Genomic DNA, 21788 nt, shown 5'->3' with positions numbered 1-21788 from the left:
GTGTCCGGACCCCACGGCCGACCCCAGGCGGTGGCTCGGCAGGTGTCCACGCGCGCCCGGTTTGCCTTCAGCGGGCGCGTCTCGGCGTCGCCCGGCCCGGACCGAGAGGGCAGGGCGTGGCCGCGCGGCGAGGCCCCGCCCACCGCGACCGGGGGCGGGGCCTGCGCGTCACGTGACGGCGGCGCCCAGCGCGAGCGCCCCGCCCGGCGGGAGGAGTCCGGCCGCGACCCGGCCCGCGCGCTGCTGGAGCCGCCCGGCCGCCCGCGCTCTGCACCCGCGGCGCCCCCGCCCGCGGCCCCTCGCGCGCCGGCTCCGGGCTTGCCGGCAGCGGGAGCGGCCTCAAGATGGACGAAGACGGCGGCGGCGGCGGCGGCGAGGGCGGCGGTGAGTGTCGGAGGTGTGGCCGGCCGGGCTGGAGGCCTGGGGTGGGGCTCGCGGACGCGCGGGTCCGAGGTCGGGGGTCGAGGGCCCTGGAGCGCCCGGGGAGACGGGGTCCCGGCGGCGCTGGTGCCGGCTGGCGACCGCCCAGGCCCGCGGCGCGCCGGGCCCGGCGACCGAGTCGAGGGTCCGGGGGCTTCGGGGAGGGACGGGCGGGGTCGCCGCCGAGCCGGTGGGAGCAGCTCGGGGTCTCTGGCCGGGCTCGGGGGTCCCTCTCCGGGGGCAGGGCGCCTTGGGGGCGACCTTCCCCGCCTCTTGTCACCAAGGGCGTCCACGCCCTCCGGAGCCCGGCCGCGGGAGCACCCTCAGCGCCGTTCCCCGCGGTGGGGAGAGGGGAGTCCCGGGAGGTGAGCGGGGAAAGTTTTGAGTTGGGGACCCTCCGGGTGCCGGAGGGGCGGGCGCGGGGACCGGGTTGGGAATGGTGACAGTCGCCTCGGCGGGAGGTCCGAAGTGGTCGGGGAGGTCGCTCCGGCGAGGAGGGGCCGCTGGCGCGCACGCATTTGATGAAACGGGACCCGTGACCGAGTTCGCGAAACCGAAGTCCGTCCCCGCCCCGCCCGGAGCGGGGACCCCCGGCCGGCCCCCGCCCGCCGCCCGCCGCCGCCGGAGCCGCACTTGGTGTGAATTACTTGGTGGACACGGGGGGCCGGTGTGTCCTGTGGCGGGTTACGCCGTGAAGGAGGACAGCGTGCTGGGTGGGGAGTGGGCCCTGGGTTTGGGGAGCACAGGGGTCCCCCCCGCAGTTTTACGGGAGGACCCCACGTTGAGGATCTCTGTGTTTTGACTCCGGACCTCCTTTCCGCGGACAGACCGGGTCACCCGCGCCCCTGGGAGTAAGGGAGCGTTTGGGAAAAACACCGTCATTACCGGCGGCGGCGGGCAGCTGCCGGTGCCACTCAGCCGCCGAGGCTCCGGCGCAGCGCTCGGCCAGGTGCGTGCAGAGCCTCCGCCGCGCAGGTGGGTCGGCGCCGGCGAGCACGCGGCCCGCGCCGGGCGGAGGGAGCTGGCGGCGGCGTGGCCTTCCGCGAGCCGGGGCGGCGCGGCGGCCCCGCGTGGGCGTGTTGTTGGTGCGAGAAAGCGCCCGGGGACGGAGCCCGCTGGCCAGCCCTCCGCCCGCCTGGCTGCCGAAGCCAGGGGCGAAGCCAGGGGCGCCCCGGGGTGGGGAGCAGGCCCCCGGGATGGGGAGCGGGTCCCCGGGGTGGGGAGCAGGCCCCGCGCGGCTCCCCCTGCTGAGAAAGGCGGACACACCGGGAAGAGGGGAGCGGTGGGCGTTGGAGTCCCAGTAGCCCGCTGGCTTGGTGACTTCCTGGGTGGTGGTGGTGGTGGTGTGTGATGGGTGACTTTTAGTTCTGTTTATAGATTTAAAAAAAGTTTTGTGATGTTTGACAAACATCTTTTTTTTAAATTTTCTTTTTTAAACATTTATAAAGTTTTATTTTTGTATATGTGCTGAATCTTGGGACCTGTGGCCAGTCTTCAGTCAGTCTTGGCTTGAAAAAGGCTGAGAAGTGTGTGTGTGACCTGGGTGGTGCACTTTCCTTCTGGGAATCTGGATTTCAAATAAAAACATTTCACTGATTTCCAAGTTTAAAACATGATGTACCTCTCCCCTCTCCCCCATTTTTATTTTTCAGTTCCAGTTGGTATTTAGTATTTTGTATTTGTGTCAGGTGTACAGGCACATAATTTACCAAGTGACCCCTTGATACTTCTAGTGCCCACCTGGCCCGTACAGAGTTGCTCGCTATGACCATATTATAACAAGTAGCCTATGTTCCCTGTTGGCAGTTCTGTTTGGGAAATCTCTCTGGCTCTTTGAGTGAGTCAAGGAATGCAGCAGGCTTGGAAGTAAAAGTAGGTTTAAAGATTGGGAAAAGGAAGCCAGTGGCCCAGAAGAGTATCGGCCCTCAGTACTGTAACGAAGGATGCTGTTAAGTATGAAAAGTCTGAAGACTGTCTTTGGGCGGTTCATCTCTCTCCTGGGAATACAGTCTTGAAATTCAGAAGAAGTACTTCCTGTGTGAAGATGTGCATTGCACCCTAACAGTAGAAAATGGGAAGCAGCAGTGCCCAGTAGGAGACCGGTGAGGTAGATTGTGGGACGTTTATTGGATGAACTGTCTTACAACCATTAAAAAATAAAGCAGTTTTATATATCATGGTCTAAACACTGTAAAAATGGTGATACTATGTTTTATTTACTTAATTTTTGTATTCAAGTTTCTGAGTGATGTGTATTACTTTGAAATTTGAACGAAAGAACTTATAAAAAAAATGTTCCCTGCAGTAGGAAAAGGGTCTGATTATTTAAATGTGTGATTTAATCCACCTCATGGAACAGTCGAGAATGAACAGGTAACTTATTGAAACACTTAACCTTTATGGATATGGTTTATTGAGATCTTTCTTCCTTGCATTATGGAAGGCACTTAAAAATATGTTTGGCAATCTTAGGATAAGTAGGTTTTTGAATAAGTGATTATTGTATGAATTAGTTGTGCTCATATATAACTCTTGATTACTGGAGGGTTTGAAATTAACACACTTCTTTACATTTCTTTAGTTATTACTACCATTCATATTTCTAAAAAAAAAAATGCTTTGCTTTAAAATTCATGTTTTAAGAAATAAAGTACGGCCTTCGGAAAGGCCATACAGTCATTTGCCAGCAATTGTAAAGCATCACTTTTGGGGGGGTATGTTTCAGAGTAATAGTACAGCGCTGTTTACGGGAAGTCGGTCTCAGGTTGTTTACAAGACGGGGCAAATAATCTATTCGAACAGTTACAGCAGGGGCGACAGATAACCTAAAAGCTCTTTTTGCTGCTGTGCTGGTTGGGTTAAAAGACTGTTTAAAAATGACTCCTATATGCTGTTTTCATCATTTAAATTTGGTCCAGCGCATTATTATTTGTTCTTTCAGAGTGCGATAAGGAGCGGGGAGGGTGGCATGAATGGTTGGAAGGCAGTGCCAGGGAGGAAGTGGGGGGGATGAGATTACAAGAACACATTGTTGCTTACAGTGCGTGCGGAGTGCAGTTAAGGTATGGCTGGTTGCTTTGGGGCTTGGTTGCCATTCGGTTTTTCTGAAACAGTCCTTGAGATGTGTCTCTGCCGGGCAGGTGACTGGCCAGTTCGGCTCGTTGCCAGCATCGTGCTCCGTTCGGGAATCTGATTGATGTTCCTGAATGGACCGTCTGTGGCAGAGGAGGTGAAGAACTTCGCTGGCTTTGCCCTTAATTCTCCCCCCCAACCCCCCCCCCCCCGCCCGCCCCAACCAGTCTGTGTAGATGAGGATTCAGTGTGTGTCTCACGTGACGAGATGCTCAGCCTCACTCAATAAAATAAATTACCACAAGGTTGGGGTCCGGGTTTCACCTGTCAGACAGGCGATAACCCCCACCCTGGGAGCATCTGTTGGCCGTGGGAGTGTAAATTCGTTCCAGCTCTTAAGGGGGCAGCGCCAGCCTGGGTCCTGCTGGCTCAGATCCACTGCTTGCCTCCCCCCGGGGAGGGGCTCGCCCTGCAGGCAGCATTTCCCAGACCCTTGGGCCCGCTGGCCTGGGGTCGGTTGGGCCAGTGGGGCCTCCGGTGGGAGATGGGCAGGAGGAGGGAGAACCCAGGTTCTCTCTGGGTGAATCCCATCAATAAAGGGGCACTGGGCAGCAGCTTTTAAAGTGACAGGTGTATCAGTCCTTTGGCCCAGCCATCCCAGGTCTAGGAATTGAGCCTGCAAGTATATTTGTCCCTGTGTGAGATACCACAGGTATGAGACTGTTCCCTGCCTTGCTGGTGACAGTACAAGGTGAACAATAACGGGGGTGGGGGGGCCCTCCTCAGGAAACTGGCCAGATAAACCTTCCTGTGCACAGGTGGCGAGCGACGTGGTGAGGTTGTGGAAAGGGACCAGGAGGCTATAGATTCATTAGAAAGAGTTACAGAAGCAAAGTGTTTTAACAACAGTGCATGATCAACACTCAAGTCCAACACAGGGTGGATTCATTAGAAAGAGTTACAGAAGCAAAGCGTAGGAAAATGCCCATTGTTTTTCTGAGAGAGAGGAAGGAAGTGCATGCAAATTCCCGGGAAAGGTAGACAAGGAACTAATAACAGGGTTACCTGCTTGGGAGGGTGATGGGCACTGGGCAGGTGGGAATGCAGGTGCAAAGGAAACTCCTCGCTGTATGCTTTAAATGTTTTTGAAATAAAAAGAAGTTGAAGTCTGCCTTTACTTTTCCCCACGTGGGCACACCGTTTCCAGAACAGCGGTAGACTGGTCAGAAGACACCCTTTACATGTGGAAAGTTATAAAGACAGGGCCCGTGTTTCAGCCCGTGCACAGGACATGAATCCCCTCGTTCTTTGGAACGTTCGCAGAGTGACATGGCAGCGCGTAGAGCGTTCTTTTCTAGAGTGTTTACTTACTCAGCAAGTATTGACAGCACCCCACCGACGCGGTCCTGGGCTTGGCACGAGGGAGCGTTGTGAACAGGGCAGGCGAGTTGCCTGAGCGCATGGAGCTGCTGTTTAGAGGGGAGACAGACAGAAAAGGATATGGGAAATAACTGCAAGTTATGCAAAGCGTGTTGAAGGGACTGTGAGGGGCCGAGGGGAGAGTGAGGGTGGGTGGGGCATGGGGGGCAGGAGAAGTGTGGGCACAGCCAGCTGGCCAGGGAAGGCCTCGTGGAGGGCCTCTCAGATGCAGCCTAAAGGGTAGAGTGACCGGGCCGAGGGCAGGCACTGGGCTGGAGGGAGCTGAGTGTGTCCAGAGGCTTGAAGCTTTGTGTGGCCTGAGCGGAGAATGAAGGCGGGGGGGGGGGGGGGGGGCGGGGGCGGGGGGCAGGCCCGGGGCCACAACAGGTGGTTTCAGTGAGAAAGGAAGGGTCTTCAGCGGGAGAATGCCATTTGATTACCTTCAGTGACCGTAGCTAATGTTTACATCCTGCTCTCCGTGTTGGGTTCTGTCCTGTGTGCTTTACAGATTTTAACCTGTTCGCTCTTCAAAGTAACCCTCTTAGGTTCTTAATATTGACAGAAAAAAGTGGGACACGAGGCATAGGGAAGCCAAGTGACCTGCTTCAGATTTCCCAGCTAGCAGGTGGTGGAGCTGAGATTCGAACCCAGGCCTTTGGGCTCCAGAGGGTATTCTTAGCCGCTGTGCACGAAGCCTCTTTACGAAGAGCGCTCCTGGCTGCTGAGGGGACAGGGGCTGGAGGAGGGGGTGAGAGGACCTGGGCACACCAGTGGAAAGCAGGTGCTGGGGTTCCGCTGAGCGTTGTAGACGCTGTTTATTCCTTGTAACTACTGGAAGGTTCTGTGGACCTTGCCCTGTGTTGGACTTGAGTGTTGGTCATGCACTGTTGTCACAAACCTTAAGGTGAGCCTCAGCCTCGTTTCCTTGGGCGGAGGCGCGAAAGCTCGTCTCCGGCCTATCTCCAGCCTCGAGGTGGTGGGCTCCAGGTTTGGTTTCGGTTTCCCTAGATACGGACAGATTGCTTCCTCCCTAGGAGCATCCTCAGCATGCTAATCGGCTCTTGGCGTTTGCCTCCCGAGTGAGAAGTGATGTGCTGTTTTAATTTGCATTGCTTTACGGGCGGCGAGATGTATTTCTGGAGAATCAAATGGACGCGACAGCTTGGAGGTTGGAGGTGAGGGAACTCAGGAATCGAGGATGGCCAGGCTTCTGGCTGCGTCTGTGGGAGGTGCTGCTGCTTAGCTAGAGAGGAGAAGGCCTTTCGGAGGGTCCACTTGTGTTTTTGTCAAGATGTCATTATTTTGTCCTCACTTTTAAAGGGTGTTTTCACTGGGTGTGCAGTTGTAGGTGCTCTGACAGGTCATCTCTTTGGCTTCTGGCTTCCGTTGTTTCTGTTGAGAAATCAGCTGCATGCCTTGTGTTTTTGTTTTGTTTTGTTTTAGAAGCAACTTTTATTTTATTTTTTTGGTTAATCCTCACCAGAGGATATTTTTCCATTGATTTTTAGAGAGAGTGGAAGGGGGAGGGAGAGACAGAGAGAAACATCGATGTGAGAGAGACACATAGATTGGTTGCCTCCAGCACATGCCCCGATCAGGCCTGGGGAACCTGCAACCAAGGTGCGTGCCCTGGACCGGAATCCAATCCAGGACCCTTCAGTTTGCGGGCGGAAGCTCTGTTCACTGGGCTACACCGACCAGGGCTGTCTTGTTCTTTGGAAGGCATTGTGCCTTTGGCTTTCAGCCGTGTCCCTGTGAGGTGTCCAGGTGTGGTTTTCTTTGAGTCTGTCCTGCTTGGGATTGACTGGTGGTGGCTCTTCTTTGGATAGCACCGTGACGAGACTTGCTCTCGAAGTAGACTTGGAGTCCCCTTGGTCATTATCTCCTTCCGTTACTTTGGCCACATTCCTTATCCTTTCTCCTTCTTGGACTCTCTCTTCTCATCACGTCCTGTCTGTCTCAGACTCCTGTCTTCATCTCTCCATTCTTCACTCTGTGCATTTTCTTCTGACCTATATTCCAGTGTACTAATTTCCTCTTCAGCTCTATCTAATCTGCTATTAAACGTGTTGACTAAGTTCTTAATTTCACTTACTGTCTTTTTCAGTTTTCTTAATTCTTTTCTGCTGAAAATTGTTATCTTGACAACCAATTTATTAATCACAATTATTGTAAAGTCTGTCTGATACTTACATATTCCATTATCTATTTTACCCTTGGTTTTCATTCATATTATCTTGATTCTAGATTGCCTGTCAAGCTGCTGCTGCTGCTGCTTCTTCTTCTTTTTTAATGTTTTTCAAATTTATTTTAGGGAGAGAGGAAGGGAGAGGGACAGAGAGATAAAAACAGCGACGAGAGAGAAACTGCAACCTGGGCATCGAGCCTGAAACCCGGGCATGTGCCCTGACTGGGAATTGAACCAGTGACTTCTTGGTTCATGGATCAAGGCTCAACTACTGAGCAACACTGGCCGGGTGCCTGCTAAGCTTTAATTAAATTGTCACAATGTGTGTGAAAGTTTGAAGAGAGAATTGGAGACTCTGGCTGTCTTCCTCTAGAGAGCCTTCTGGCAGGCAGTGAAGTAGGGAAATATCACTTTAAAATTGTGAGGATTGGGTTACTTCTGGTTTACCCTTCTCCTAGGCTGTAGCTCTCCGGTGGTCCCAGCTCGAAGCCAGGGTGTCTCCAGGGCCTCTTCTACTTGGCAGCCCCCCAACTCTAATTTCTGCCCCCCCCCCCCCGCCTCCGCAGACTGCTGCGGGCTCTGCTGCCGCGCAGACTCTCCGCCTCTTGTTTGTGCTTAGCTTTCCGACCTCCCCGTCTGCTGTGAATCGAGGAGAAGAGGGGCTCAGGTTATGGGGCTCGCCTTTCGGGGACCCCGGCCCCCCAAGTCCTGTCTGCACCGGTAGCGCTCCGATGCCTCCAGGCAGTTGTTGCTTGTCATTTGTTCAGCTCTTTCAGTTGTCCCTGGCAGAGGGACTGGTCTGCCACAAGCCAGTCAGCTTTGACTGGAAGCGGGGTCCCAGGGGTTCACTTTGGTCTTTAAGGCTGGACGAGTCCCTGGGAGATCCCGGTGGCGATGGTAGGAAGGCAGTTGCTGTGTGTGAGTCTGCGGCTTAGAAGTCGGGTCTGGGCAGGAGATGAACGTGGGGAAGACTCTTAAGTCATGGGGAGGGATGAATGAGACCACGTCGTGGGGAGAGTTGAGGGACAGGAGGAAAACCCCAGGACTGAGGACAACCCCGTGAAGGAGATGGAGAAACGGTCCCCAGGGTGGGGGGGGGGGGGAGACCCTGAGGTGTGGGTGGCACTGCAGATGCCAAGGGAGCAGGAGTGTTTTGAGAAGAGAGAGCGGCCAGCTGTGTGGAATGTCCTCGAGAGGCAGAGGAAGATGAGGATAGTGTCTACTGGATTTGGTGAACTTGAAAACAACCAGTTTGGCCCAACCGGCATGGCTCAGTGGTTGAGCATCTACCTATGAACTAGGAAGTCACGGTTTGATTCCTGGTCGGGGCACATGCCCGGGTTGGGGGCTCGACCATCCCCAGCGGGGACCATACAGGAGGCAGCTGACCAATGATTATCTCTCTCTCCGTTGCCTTCCTCTCTGAAATCAACAAAAGGTATTTTTTAAAAAACCACCCAGTTTGGTGAAAGGTGTAGAGAAGGCAGGCTAGACCCCAGTGGGCTGAGGAGAGCGTTCCTGGCTGGACGGAGAGCCTGTGCCAGGGCCTTGCCTGGGGGTTTGTTAAGAGGAGAGGGAAGGACGGAGGGGAAGGGAACCGCGTTCCTCAGCGAGTCTCCTGTGGGGGCAGCGCTGCGTCCCGCCAGGGGAGTGACGGCAGCCACGCTGCTGGCACACGCTCGCTCCGTGTGAAGAACTCCGGGGAGAGGTTAGTGCGAGGAAGTGACTGGCAGAGCCTGTAGGAAGCAGGCGTACCGATTGTGGACTGGGACTATGGGAACTTTGGAAGCGAAATGAAGTGAAAAAGTAGGTTTTACCAGCGTTTCCTAAAAGCTGTTTAAAAATACTTTGAAATTGGGGGAAAATAGTAACTCATTTAAGTGAGAGTAGCAAATACATGGGTGTGCCCGGCCCGAGTGGCTCAGTTGGTTGAGCGTCATCCTGTGTGCCGAAGGGTTGCCAGTTCGATTCCCAGTCAGAGCCCACACCTGGCTTGCGGGTTTGATCGCCAGTTGGGAAGCGTAAGGTGCAAGGAAGGCAACTGATGGGTGTGTCTCTCAGCGTGTCCTCAGGTGAAGATTAAGAAAAGAAAATACATGGGTCCCCATCCTGATTTTTGAAGTTAAGCTTATACACTTTTTATAGTTCACGTCGATGCCCCAATAGACAGAATAGAGAGGGCATGCGATTCTGTAGCGTCTTACAATTTGGCTGGAGATAGTTCAGGACGGGTTTGTTTGTTTTTGATAAGTATCTTTCAGCGTTACGGAAATCTTAGAAAAGACTCACCTGAGACTTGGGTTGGCCAGGAGGCGTCTGTAACTTACTTCCGCAGGCAAGTTTACTTTGAGCTGACGTGTTCTCAGTCAGTCACCGGGACCCCTGCTCGGACAGGACAGTCAGCCGCTCTGAAACTCTCGGCAGAGCTATTTTTAATTATCGTCCTCTTCTCGAAAAGCTGAGTCCTGTAGTTGATATATAAAAACAGCAGCTTGCTATACAAACTGGACATTTTAATGATGATTGAAAAGTATTTCCCAATATCTGGGTAATGAGCGATCTCTTTTCCAGTCTTCGTCCAGATGTTTGGCCCCGCGCAGACAGAGCCTGGCTGCCGCTTCAGACCCACTTCCATGGGAACATGTAACATTCTCCGTTTGTTTTGGACGGCAGAGCTTCCTTCTTGTGTGGACAGATACATATGAAACACATGCTCTCCGCGTGGAGTTTGTGGTCCTCTGAGAATTCTCTGGAGGAGGAAATGGGTTGACCTATTTGGTTGCTATGAAGTAAAAACAATCTTGTTTTCATTTTTCAGTGAACATCTGGGTTGCATTTATTATTTTACATTCTAGAGGTTCTTTTTAAAGCCACAATTTGATAATGTGAGGGTTCATTAAAGCAGTAACTAGCTGTTTCTGTAATTAAATTAAGTGCTAGGGTGGCTGGTAGTTTTAAAAAAACATTAAAAAGTTGTTTTCTTTTCTACAAAATGTAACTTTTAAATGTCAGCCCTTGATTTTAAACCATAAAACGGGCTCTAGATATTTCGGGGGGAAGGCTTGATCACCCGGTGTACTCCCTGCTGCCCACGGCGGAGCAGTGTGGGGCCATGTCGGGGCTGTATCTGCCCTAAACAGGACCATCCCCCCTCGTCCTTGTAAAGCGCCCTGGTGCTGGTTCATACAGATGCCCACTCCTGGGGGAGGGCACCTTAGCACCCCCAGGCAAGGTTGCCCCTTTTTCCTCGTCTCCGATGGGAGGAGGGGCGTCTAACCCAGACCTGGCCAACGAGCTTGAGGGCCGCTTGCAGGGTTCTTCCTGGGACGGTGTCTTCCTTCCTAGGAACACAGACAAGCAGAAACGGTCCCTCTCCTTGCGATGGACTCGGCGGGGCCCGTGGGGTAGCCAGCTGACGCCCACAGTGACCCTCGGGCCTGGCGGCCCCGCTCGCTGGCTGAGCGAGACCAGCTGGGTCCTCGGCCCAGGAGCCTGCCTGTCTCCGCACTTCCTGTCGGCGGGACAGTGAACGCCTCCTTGTTTACGAGGCCGGGCCGAGCTGCTCCCTGTAGCCGGCCCAGGCTTCCGGCCTGACCCCGCCGCAGCCGCCGGTTTCACTCTCACCCATCAGCAGGATCCCGCCGCATGGAGCGCACGTGGAGTCACGGGACACCCCCAGGCGGCCCCGTGGTTCGAACGGAGAGAGACGTGCCGGTCCTGCTGATGACTGTGGCTTTATCCCTCCGAAGGTCACCGTGCCCGGGCACGTGCCTACCACCTTGTCAGTGCGCCATCACCGGCCAGCTTTATCCGCACATCCTCCTGGGCTTCGAGGGTCAGAAAGCGAGCCTGAATCCAGGGACCCGCCGGGCCAGCCCACTGCCTCCCTCGCCCTGGGGTTCCCACCTGCTTCTGCCCACCCATGTTACGTTTTCTTTTTGAGGTTAATACTTTCTCCTACTTTGAATAAGACAAAATATATTTTCACATGCTTACAAATCCGTTAATAGGTTCATTCAGCAGTTCCTTATGAGTACATGTATTTTTAACACATTTTTAAAATGCGGTCCTTGAAAGTGGCGACGTTGGCCTTTTAATATTCTGTTAGAAGACAGGACTTCCTTTCAGTTTTTAGCAGAGAGGAAATAAAATGATCAAAAAGGGTTTTTTCCCCCCAAGTTCCAGTAATTCGATTAAAATTTTTTGCATGGAGACAGAATGAATTCCCTCCTGTTTGTGTAGGAAGTGTGGGAAACTGGCCGTGGCGTGACTTTCACATGTGGCCGGTTCACACGCCGAGGCCGCAGCCCGTGGGGGAGGGCCGTGGCTGCGGCCTGACTCGGTGGCTCCCGCTCCTGGGAGAGGAAAAAGGCTTTCATTGGCTTATGTCGGAAGAGCCCTGATGTCGGACGAATGTTCCAAAACGCCGCATTTTCCCGGGAATCACAGGGTCTCCTGCGCGTTCCCCAAAGTGACGAGTTCCTAAAGTGCCGCTTTCTCATTCAGAGCGGCGAGGCTGAAGACGAGCAGTGGCTGCCCTGACGTTTGTATTTCACAAAAGGAACTGGATGCCCGCCGCCTCCTTCCTCCTGCCTGGGGTCAGACTGGACTTGACTCAAAATCTTGCTCATCAGCCCTTCTCCTGGGGGCGCGTCCGGGTGGGGTGGGGGCCCCACACCCGGTTGGCACCCTCGCAGCTCTGCCTCACAGATGCCCAGTGATTTGGCTGGACATGCAGGACATGACTAATTTTTTTTTTTTAATCTGGAAAGAGCATAAGCAGATATTTCCCTTGGGTTCTGCTGCGCTCGGTGCTTAGACGTTTGGTTGTGGGGTTTAAGCTCTCTGTTGCCCTCCTCGCCGCCTCCAGCCCCGCCCCCAGCCCCCCCATTCTGGAGGGGTCTGGGGCTGCCGTTCTGCCTGTCTTCCCGGCAGGCATTGTGATCTAGCCAAGAGCGGACTGTCCTGCACGTAGAGATAATAAAGACAATTTCAGAAGTGTTGTGGCTTGGCCTGACTGGTCTGGCTCAGTGGATAGAGCGTCAGCCTGCGGACTGAGGGGTCCCGGGTTTGATTCCGGTCAAGGGCACGTACCTTGGTTGCGGGCACATCCCCAGTGGGGGGTGTGCAGGAGGCAGCTAATCGATGTTTCTCTCTCATCGATGTTTCTAACTCTCTATCCCTCTCCCTTCCTCTCGGTAAAAAATCAATAAAATATATTTTAAAAAAAGTGTTGTGGCTCGTTCTACATTAGAAGTCTTACTCCCCATTTCCGTGCTACCTGTGCAGGGTTGAGGGAGGGAAAAGACCCCCTCTTGAGAGAAGTCTCATCCTGGCTGCGGAGCCCTGCCCTGCCCACCGCCTCACCCGCTGTCTCCCTCGGATGGAACGCCTGGAGGCTTTCTGACCCCAGGAAACACGGTGAGGCTGGTGACGGGGAATTCCTTAATTAAAGTTGTGAAGCTACTGATAGCCAAGGCCATTCCAACTTCAGTGGCTAAGATCAAAGGCTAAGCTTGGGGTGGCAATCCTAACCCACATCTTCCCAAGTGCTGGAAAGGGGAGCCTGTCTTTTAGGGTGGCTGAATTTATGAGACGGTTTCTGCCTGCTTCTTTGACGCTCCTTTTTCCTAGTCCCTAGACATGTCCTCCCTCCCTCCCTCTCTCCCTCCCTCCCTCTCTCCCTCCTTCCCTCCTTCCCTAGACGGCTACTTTCATCTGTCCATTGGGATCTGGACTAGGGGACCCTCGCACCCTGGAGGGCTGCCTTTCTCGTTCTGGCCGATGCTCCTCGAGGCCGACGTCTCTGGGGTGAGTCACGCAGAGATAACCACACGGCACCCTCCCCGGAGAATGGGTCCGTGGCCGGAGGGGCCCGGCCCTGGTCTGTGCGCAGAGATTCCCGAGTCTGTGCCTGTTTGCCGTCAGGCCCGCCGCTGCAGGAGATCTCGGTGACCCCGGTCCAGGCGGAACGCAGTCCGCCGAGGGCGCGTGGTGTGCTCCGAGGACTGTGTCTGACGGAGGTTTGTTTAAACATCGGACCGCACTGTTATTTGTTGTTGACATTTTTTAAGTAAATACGCGCAGCTCGGGCACTTCCAGCCGGAGTCCTTGTGCGAGATACCGGATCTCCTTAAGTGTCAGGCTCCTCATATGTAAAATGGACGTTAAAAAACCCAAGTGGAATTACTTAATAATTTACCAAAAATCCCAGCACGGGGCCGGCAGTGAGCCCTGTCCCCCACACACGTGGCCCCGCGTCCTCCCCGCTGCGCAGAGCTGCTGGAAGGACCGTCGTATTGGGGTTCAGGAGTGACTGGGGGTCGGCGGTGTGAGTATTGCACCCTTTCTCCCCCAGCTTTGCACTTTGAAAATTTCAAGTCTACAGGAAAGTTGAAAGAAGAGGGCAGTGAATACCTGTATATCCTTCACCTAAACTCATCACTGCTAACATTTTGCCACATTCGCTTTCTCTCTAATACATATTATAGTTAAAAACAAATTTTTTGCTTTTTTTTATTTCAAGAAAAACGATTTTAAATATGATGTTACATGCACTAAACACCAATTATTCAAGAAAAATGATCTTACGTATAATATTACATGCAATAAACATTAATATTTCAAGAATAAAAGGATTTAAGTATAATATTACCAAAACTGTACCAACATAGTATGACATCACAAAAGTTGTAGGAAATATTAAAGATCTACAAATAACAGGATTACTTCTATTAGATTCTAGAATATTTTCCCCCACTGGCTCTATTTTTGTTCATCAGTTTATGTTGTTCATTATAGTCCACAAATGAGTGAGATCATGTGATATTTATCTTTCTCCGACTGGCTTATTTCACTTAGCATGATGCTTTTAAAATCTATTTTGTTGGGTATGAGTATTGCTACTCCAGCTTTTTTTTTTCTTTGCCATTTGCATGGGAAATTTTTTTCCATCCCTTCACTTTCATCCTGTGTGTGTCTTTTGTTCTGAGGTGGGTCTCTTGTAGACAGCATATAGTTGGGTCATGTTTTTGTATTCATTCAGCTACCCTACACCTTTTGATTGGAGCACTTAATCCATTTACATTTAGGGTTATTATTGAGAGGTACTTATTTATAGCCACTTTAATTCTGTACGGCTAGGTTTCTCTCTCTGTTTCTTCTTCTCAGCAGTCCCTTTAGCATTTCTTGTAATGCAGGCTTGGTGGTGATGAACTCCTTTAGCCTTTTTTTTTTTTTTTTTTTTTTTTGTCTGGGAAGCTCTTTATTTGACCGTCTATTTTGAATGATAGCCTTGCTGGATATAGTAATCTTGGTCTCAGATCCTTGCTTTCCATCACCTTGAGTACTTCATGCCGTTCCCTCTGGCCTGTAGAGTTTCTGATGAGAAATCAGGTGTCAGCCTTATGGGAACTCCTTTGTAGGTAACAGTTTTCTTTTGCTGCCTTTAAGGTTCTCTCTTTGTCTTTAATTATGACGTGTCTGGGCGTGGGTCTGTTTGGGTTCTTGTTTGGGGTTCTCTGTGCCTCCTGAACTTGTGTGACTTTTTCCTTTACCAGGTTAGGGAAGTTTTCTACCGTTATTTCTTCAAACACCTTCTCTATTCCCCCCTTTCTGCCTCTCTGGCACACCTGCTATTCTAATATTGTTACATTTCACATTGTCCCACGGCTCCCTTAAGCTGTCCTCCTGTTTTTTAATTTTTGGGAGAGTTCTCTAATTGAGGGATATTTTCAACTCTGTCTTCTAATTCACTGATTCGATCCTCAGCTTCCCCTAATCTGCTGTGTATTCCTCCCAATGTGTTCTTTATTTGTGCTATGTCATTCTTTATCTCAGACTGTCCTTTTTTCATAGTTACTCCATCTTTTTTCATACTGTTAAGCATTTTTACCATCATTACTTTGAACTCTGTATCAGATAAATTGCTTATCTCTGCTTCATTTATCCTCTTCTTCTGGAGAATTCGCTAGTTCTTTCATTTGGGGGTTGTTTCTTTGTTTTCTCATTTTCGTTGTCTGTTTGGAAAAACAAACCATTTTTAATTTACTAATTTGAGAGAGCGAGATCGATTTGTTGTTCCACTTACTTATGCATTCATTGGTTGCTTCTTGTATGTGCCCTGACTGCGAGGATCGGACCCGCAACCTTGGGGTATCGGGATGATGCTCTAACCAACTGAGCTACCTGGCCAGGCCTGCAATTTTTATTTTTTTTTCTGAGCCATTTGAAAGTAAGTTACATACATCATAACATTTATCCCTAAATACTTAACATTCGTCTCCTAAAGACTTGTCCTCCTTAACCACAGTCATTACCATACTTAGAAAACCAAAGGGGCTCTGTTTGCATTTCACATTTATAGTCCAAACACTGCTTCCCCCTGTTCTCAAACTGTCTGTAGTAGCTGCTTTTCCTACCTGTCTAGCCTGTGATCAGGTTAACATCCTGCATTTAGTTATGTCTCCTGAGCCTTTAAAAGACTTTTTCATGGTGACAGTGACTCTGAAGAGCCGTCCATGCTTGTTGCCTAATGTGATTTGCCTCCTACAGTCTAGATGGCATGCAAAAACAGGAAAGGGAAGTGCTTTGTTTACTTAATGTCATTTTAATTTTTTAAAAACAGTTTTTATTAATTTCAGAGAGGAAGGGAGAGGGGGAGAGAGAGAGACATCAGCTATGAGAGAATCTTTGATCGGCTGTCTCCTGCACGCCCCCTACTGGGGATCGAGCCCGCAACCCGGGCATGTGCCCTTGACCAGAATCAAACCCGGGACCTTTCAGTCTGCAGGCCGATGCTCTATCCACTGATCCACACTGGCTAGAGCTTAAATTTTTATGAATAGGTTAAAAGCATTTACTTGATCCAAAGTCAAAGTCCCATGCATTTTTCTTGTTCTTTGGTAAATGGATTTGATTGGTCACCACAAGGAGTTACTGAGCGGCTCGGGTATCAGCGGGCCGTGTGTGTGGGTGCACTTGGAGCAGAGAGGCACCGTGGTCCTGCCCCCACATGGAGGTGATTAGCGATCTGGCTTCGTGCAGTAGGGTTTTATTTTAGTGTTTGGCCAGGGCTTCATAAAGACGTGAACTTCAGCGTTGGAAATGTGGGGAGACAAACTGTATTTACATGATACCAAAGAGCCGCTGCGGCTGCCAGCTCCCTGGACGGAGAGCCGGCCTTAAATCTCTCAGGAATGAGCCTGGCCTTTTCCTCCCTCGCTCGCGCTTTCCTATTGGCCGGAGGCATTTTTAAACTCCAGCCGCAGCTGAGTCCAATACGGGATCCAGCTGTAACTTCTTGGTTGTTGCTAGCATATCCGGGGATGGTCACGGCACACTCATTGTATGAAAATTCAAGAAGGAAAGGGCAGGGTGGGAAAGCAGTGACACCCTATAAAAGTATTCAGGCAACAGGGGCAGGTCTGGGAGGCTCCCTGGCGGACGGCTAAATTAGGTTCCGCCCTGAAGTCCTCATTTTGTTGGCGACCAGCCTCGTGGGCGTTAGGTTTTCCCTTATAATCATGTTGTGTGTGTCACCGTGTAACCAGACTGGACGTGAGGCGGCAGAGGACAGCCACTGTGGGACGAACCCGAGGACGAGCCCTCCTGATGGACTGTCCACATGGCTCGTGCGCGCACAGGTGGCCGCGGCCTGGGCCCGAGCCCCGGGGCTGAGCGCTCGGTCCGCTCAGCAGAGCTCCTCTGTGTGCGTCTGCCCGAGAGCGGCCCGAGCAGGCTCAGCGGTTCCCTCCAGCTACACCTCAGCCTTGCCGTCTGGGCCAGGCCCTGCCTCCGAAGCCCAGGTCTCCGAGGGGCTCTGCCTCCGGCCCGGGCACACCAGCCCGCGCAGCCAGGCCATGGATGTCGTTACCATAAGGCCGGTGGTTCTCACAGCCTCGTGCGTCTCGAACATTTTGTTTTTCGTTTTTTTCTGCCGGGCGGTCAGATTTCTCAGATTTCGCCTAATTGCAGCCAGACATCCTGTTCGGGTGCTGCTGAGCCGGCGGCCTGGGAAGAAGCGTGCAGCTCGCAGCCATCCTCAGGTTGTGCCCCAGGCTGGGCTTTCAGGCCGGGTTCCGTGACATCCAGGCTCTGTTTTAGGCGATCTCTACAGTGCAGGGCTCCCAGCATCCGTCAGTAATAACTGCGGGTTTCAGCACAGAAATGCCGTTGGACGTGTTAAGGGTTCCAGCTCTGTAGGCGTCGCCTTAGTGGGTCTCGCACTTGAGCGCACGGGCCCGGGGCAGGGAGCCGTGTTCGCAGATGGCGGCTGTGGGCCTGTCACACCGGCGGCCCGGCTCCTGCTTCTCACACGGACTCTCCCGCTTCCCACCGAGGGACCCTTCCAGAAACTTCTCACGTGTCCCCTCTAACTCTCTCCTGCCCCATTCTCACTCACAGATTTTATTTTTAATTTTAATTTTTTGTTAATTCTCACCTGAGTATATTGTTTCCATTGTTTTTTGTTGTTTTTTTTTAGAGTGGAACAGGGGGAGGGAGGCACATCAATTGGTTGCCTCCCACATGCGCCCCGACTGAGGCTGGGAATTAAACCTGCAACCCAGATACGTGCCCTTGATCAGGAATTGAACCCATGAACGCTTGGTGCATGGGCCGGCGCTAACCACTGAGCACCACCTGCCAGGGCCATAGATCTTATTTTATTTTTTACTTAAAACCAGTCTGGTAGCTTCTTAGCTTTACACATGGTTGGTTTGCTGCGCTGTTGAGTATCAGAGACCCTTCTGCCCGGAATGGTTTGACCTGTTGTTGTTCGTACAGGACTGAGGGCTTGTGAACCTTGGTCTGATTTGGTGGTCAAGTACCTAGTCTCTTTTTAAGAAATGGAACTGTAATTCACAGGACATAATAGTCGCCCTTTGAAAGCACATAATTCGGTGGTTGTCGGTGTGTTCCCGCAGCTGTGCGGCCATTGCCGCCTGCTCCTCTTAGAACGTTTCCATCGCCTCAGAAAGACCCTCTCCCCCGGCAGCCGTTCTCCCAGCCCCTGCCGCCGCCGCCCGCGCCGTGGATGCGCCTCTTCTGACCGTCTCATGGCAGGGGGTCAGCTACCGTGTGCCTGGTGTCTGGCTGCGGTCCCTCGGCCGGTCCCTCCACGTTGTCACTCGGTTGTGGGTGGAGGAGCAGGCGCCTGGCTTTTCCGGGGGGCGGAGGGGAGACTGGGACAGGTTTAGGGGTGGGGCGTTGGCTCACCTCGGTCACGTGGTTGGATTTGTGGCTTGTGTGCTGTCCTCTCTTCTTCTTTCCTTTTTGCAGCAGCTTGAGATGGCACATTTATTATTTTACCGTGTCCAGGGCCAGCAAGCCACCGAGCCTCTGCCGGGGTCTCCCGTGCCGCATTGGAGGCGCCGGCTGGCAGGGCTGCCCTCGCCCTGCCTCGGGCCCTCCCAGGCTCAGAGGGTCTGGCAGGCCCCCCCCTGCCCTTGTGGAACGAGGGCCGCTCTTTCCCGCTGGCCGTGGGGTCACTGAGTTTCCGGAGGTGCCCGCCGGCCCCAGCCCCGAGCCCCCTCCCTGCCAGCCAGCTTCTAAGCCGGCAGGGGCTTCCCTTACCGTCTCGCTGGCGTGCTGCCGCGAGGGAGCTTCCTGGTTTGCACGGGAAGTCCACGCTTCTCAGCCCTGTCCTGGAGGAGCGAAGGGATCCCTGCTGTCGAACCCCTCAGCTTACAGCGCCGGGCACAGCTGCGCCGGAGCGGCTCCATGCTGTCCGCAGACGTTCCCTCTCTGAAGGCCGATCCGTGTTCGGAGCCGATCCCCGCGCTGGGGGCCCGCAGCCGCTTCTGGGGGGACTCGGGGCGCGGTGCGGCAGGGGCTTTCCTCCCCCGCGCAGCCCTCCCCCAGACCCCCCCTCGGAGGAGGGGTGAGCCGCAGCGCCTGGGAGGCCTGCAGCAGAGGAGAGAGCGGTACAAGCTTTGGAATAAACAAGACGCCGGACGCCTGTAAACAGAAGGAAGCGCTGGGGTGAGCAGGAGGCCCCTGGCCGCCCCGCAGTGGCTCTGCTCGGGCAGCAGCGGGAAGCACGTGGACACGCGTGGACGTGGGACAACTGCCGTCTGTCGTGGGGCCACCGTGCCGGAGGGTTCTCCCCTGCCCCCTCCCTTCCTCGTGGGTTGGGGCTCTGCGGTGTGAACCCCACGTGAGCTTTCTCCTGCTGGCTTTGTCCCCTGACTTTCCATCCCGAAGTGAACCTGCCGTGGGCAGGCTGTGCTCACGGACCAGAGACCTACCGGCCCTCCCACCGGGAGGGGAACCTGGTGAGAAGCCCATGGAGCTCAGAGGAGGGAGAGGGGGCCTGGCCTGGGGGAGGTTCTCCCTGCCGGGCGCCGCCTCCCGGCCGGGGCAGAAGCCGTCCGTCTGGGGCAGAAGCCGTCCGTCCGGGGCAGAAGCCGTCCAGACGGAGTTGGTTCGGAAGCGGCCTGGCAGAGGTGCAGAGGCGGCCCCTGGAGCCGGACCACCCAGGAGCGGGCGCTGCGAGGCACGCTCTGTCGGGGCCCGCCAAACGCGGCGTCCCGGGGAGGCCAGCGGTTCTGGGTTCGGGGAGAGAGAAGCCGAATCGTGAGCGATGGGTCAGCGTGAAGGAACAGGGCCTGCGCATCAGTGTTCAATAATAAGTAAAAAGGAAAGCAGCAGGCCCCATAAGACAGGGCGGGGCGTGCTTTCTGAGGCGAGAAAACGTGTAATCTGAAAAAGCTTATAGGAACTAGAAGTGAATGTCGGATGGAATCTGCTTGTGTTGTTTACAACACATTCAAGAAAGACTCTGACGCAGTGATGGAGAGGGGAGGAGGCAGCGCCAGGCTGGGGAGAGGCGGGCCAGTGAGGTGCCTGGGCCGAGAGCAAGAAACGTAAGGACATGACGGCGTTGGCAGAATTGTAACCTTCCGCAGGGTCGGGAGGAGCAGGCATTACAATGTAGAAAGTTAGAGCCTGTGATCTGAACAAGTGTTCTTCCTGAAGACGCGGAAACAAACAGAATAGAAACAGTAATAGATGGAGGAAAAGTATCTTCTTGTGCCGAAAGCAAACACAAACCCACCCCCAACTGCCTCCGCCCGTGGGGAGGGCTCATTCCGCATTAGATGAAGTCAGTGGGACGGGCAACTGTTGCTGGTGAAGATGTTAAATTTCAAGAATAAAGAAAGTACCGACGGTCAGCGGAGGGGCAGACAAGGGGGTGGGGCTGCTTACCCAGAAGGAGAGGGCAGGGTGGGTGAGCTGGCTGCACCACTGCCAGCAGGTAGTAGAGCCAAGGCTGAGCGCTTTAAGGAGAAAAGGTTATTTATTTAATTTATTTATTTTTATTTTATTTTATTGATTTTTTTACAGAGAGGAAGGGAGAGGGATAGAGATTTAGAAACATCGACCAGCTGCCTCCTGCACACCTCCTACTGGGGATGAGCCCGCAACCAAGGAACACGTCCTTGACCGGAATCGAACCTGGGACCCTTCAGTCCACAGGCCGACGCTCTATCCACTGAGCCAAACCGGTTTCGGCAGGATAAAAGGTTTTAACAAAGAATTAAATAATCATACTAATGGTTATTCCTTTGTTTTTTAAAAAATATGTCTTCATTGATTTCAGAGAGAGGAAGGGAGAGGGATAGAAACATCAGTGATGAGAGAGAATCATTGATCGGCTGCCTCCTGCACGCCCCCTGCTGGGGATTGAGGCTGCAACCCGGGCACGTGCCCTGACCGGGACTAGAACCGTGACCTCCTGGTTCCTAGGTCGATGCTCACCCGCTTGTCTGCCTTGTGCGCTGTGGGGACTGGAGTCCAGGCGTGGCCCGGGACAAGCCGTGTGTGGAGGAGCAGGTGACACTGTGAGCGATGTGCAGACACGCCGGTGGCCTGGCTGTGCTGGTGGCGCCGAGTGGCAGGCAGGGGCGGTGCTGCAGTGAGCCCCTCGGTGAGACGTGAAGGTGAGGCAGCCAGCAGGCGTGGAGGGAGAGAGTGGGTGCTGGGCAGGACGCGCAGGGCGCAGCGGGGTTTAAGGAACCGGGGGGAGGGCTCCTGGGGCCGGGAGAGGCGGGCGAGGGAAGTGGAGCAGACGCGGTGGGAGAGTGGTTTCCGGGGAGCAGGGAGCCGTGTGGCAAGGCAGTCGGGGCGTCAGGGTGCCCGCTCCCACCGCCCACGGCCGGCACCTGACGGCCGGCCACGGAATGTGACTCTGGCTAAGTTAAGCATATTAGCAATTATTGGCAGGATATGGGAGCTACAGAGCCCTCGGAAGTCTAGAGCCACGCCCAGGAAACAACCAAAGCCAAAGGAAGCTGGGCAGCCAGAGCCAGGCCACAGCCAGAGCCACAGCCACAGCCAGGCCACAGCCACAGCCAGGCCACAGCCACAGCCACAGCCAGGCCACAGCCACAGCCACAGCCACAGCCAGGCCACAGCCACAGCCACAGCCACAGCCACAGCCACAGCCAGGCCACAGCCACAGCCAGGCCTCAGGACCCGTCTGGCTTGGGGGCCCATGGCTGCCACTGCGCTGTCCCCGCTGGGCCTGCTGGGACGGGCACTGGCAGAGCGGTTCTCGTTGCCCGTTTCTGTGTCACACTTGGTGGGAGCCCGGGGCAGCGTGCTCACTGCACAGGCCGACGGCAGGCGGGTGGGGACAGGCTGCGGCTCCTCTGCCTCCTGATGGCGGGCCCATCGCACAGACGGG

The 21788-nt window shown here is 54.0% G+C and overlaps 1 protein-coding gene across 2 annotated transcripts in view; it reads left to right on the top strand.

Annotated features, from left to right (window-relative positions):
- Positions 1-203: 203 nt before the first annotated feature.
- CYTH3 (cytohesin 3) overlaps positions 204-21788 on the top strand; it is a 48955-nt gene continuing 27370 nt past the window's right edge. For both annotated transcript variants that reach the window (XM_079770807.1, XM_079770806.1), the window contains exon 1: positions 204-384. In XM_079770807.1, the coding sequence (XP_079626933.1) occupies positions 345-384 (40 nt within the window). In that variant the 5' untranslated portion in view covers positions 204-344. The remainder of the gene's footprint in view (positions 385-21788) is intronic.

This window comes from Cnephaeus nilssonii (genome assembly GCF_951640355.1).
Source record: "Cnephaeus nilssonii genome assembly, chromosome: 5".
NCBI classification, from domain to species: Eukaryota; Metazoa; Chordata; class Mammalia; order Chiroptera; family Vespertilionidae; genus Cnephaeus; species Cnephaeus nilssonii.
The sequence above is the reverse complement of the archived record's forward strand: the minus strand, read 5'-3'. Positions and strand labels throughout refer to the sequence as shown.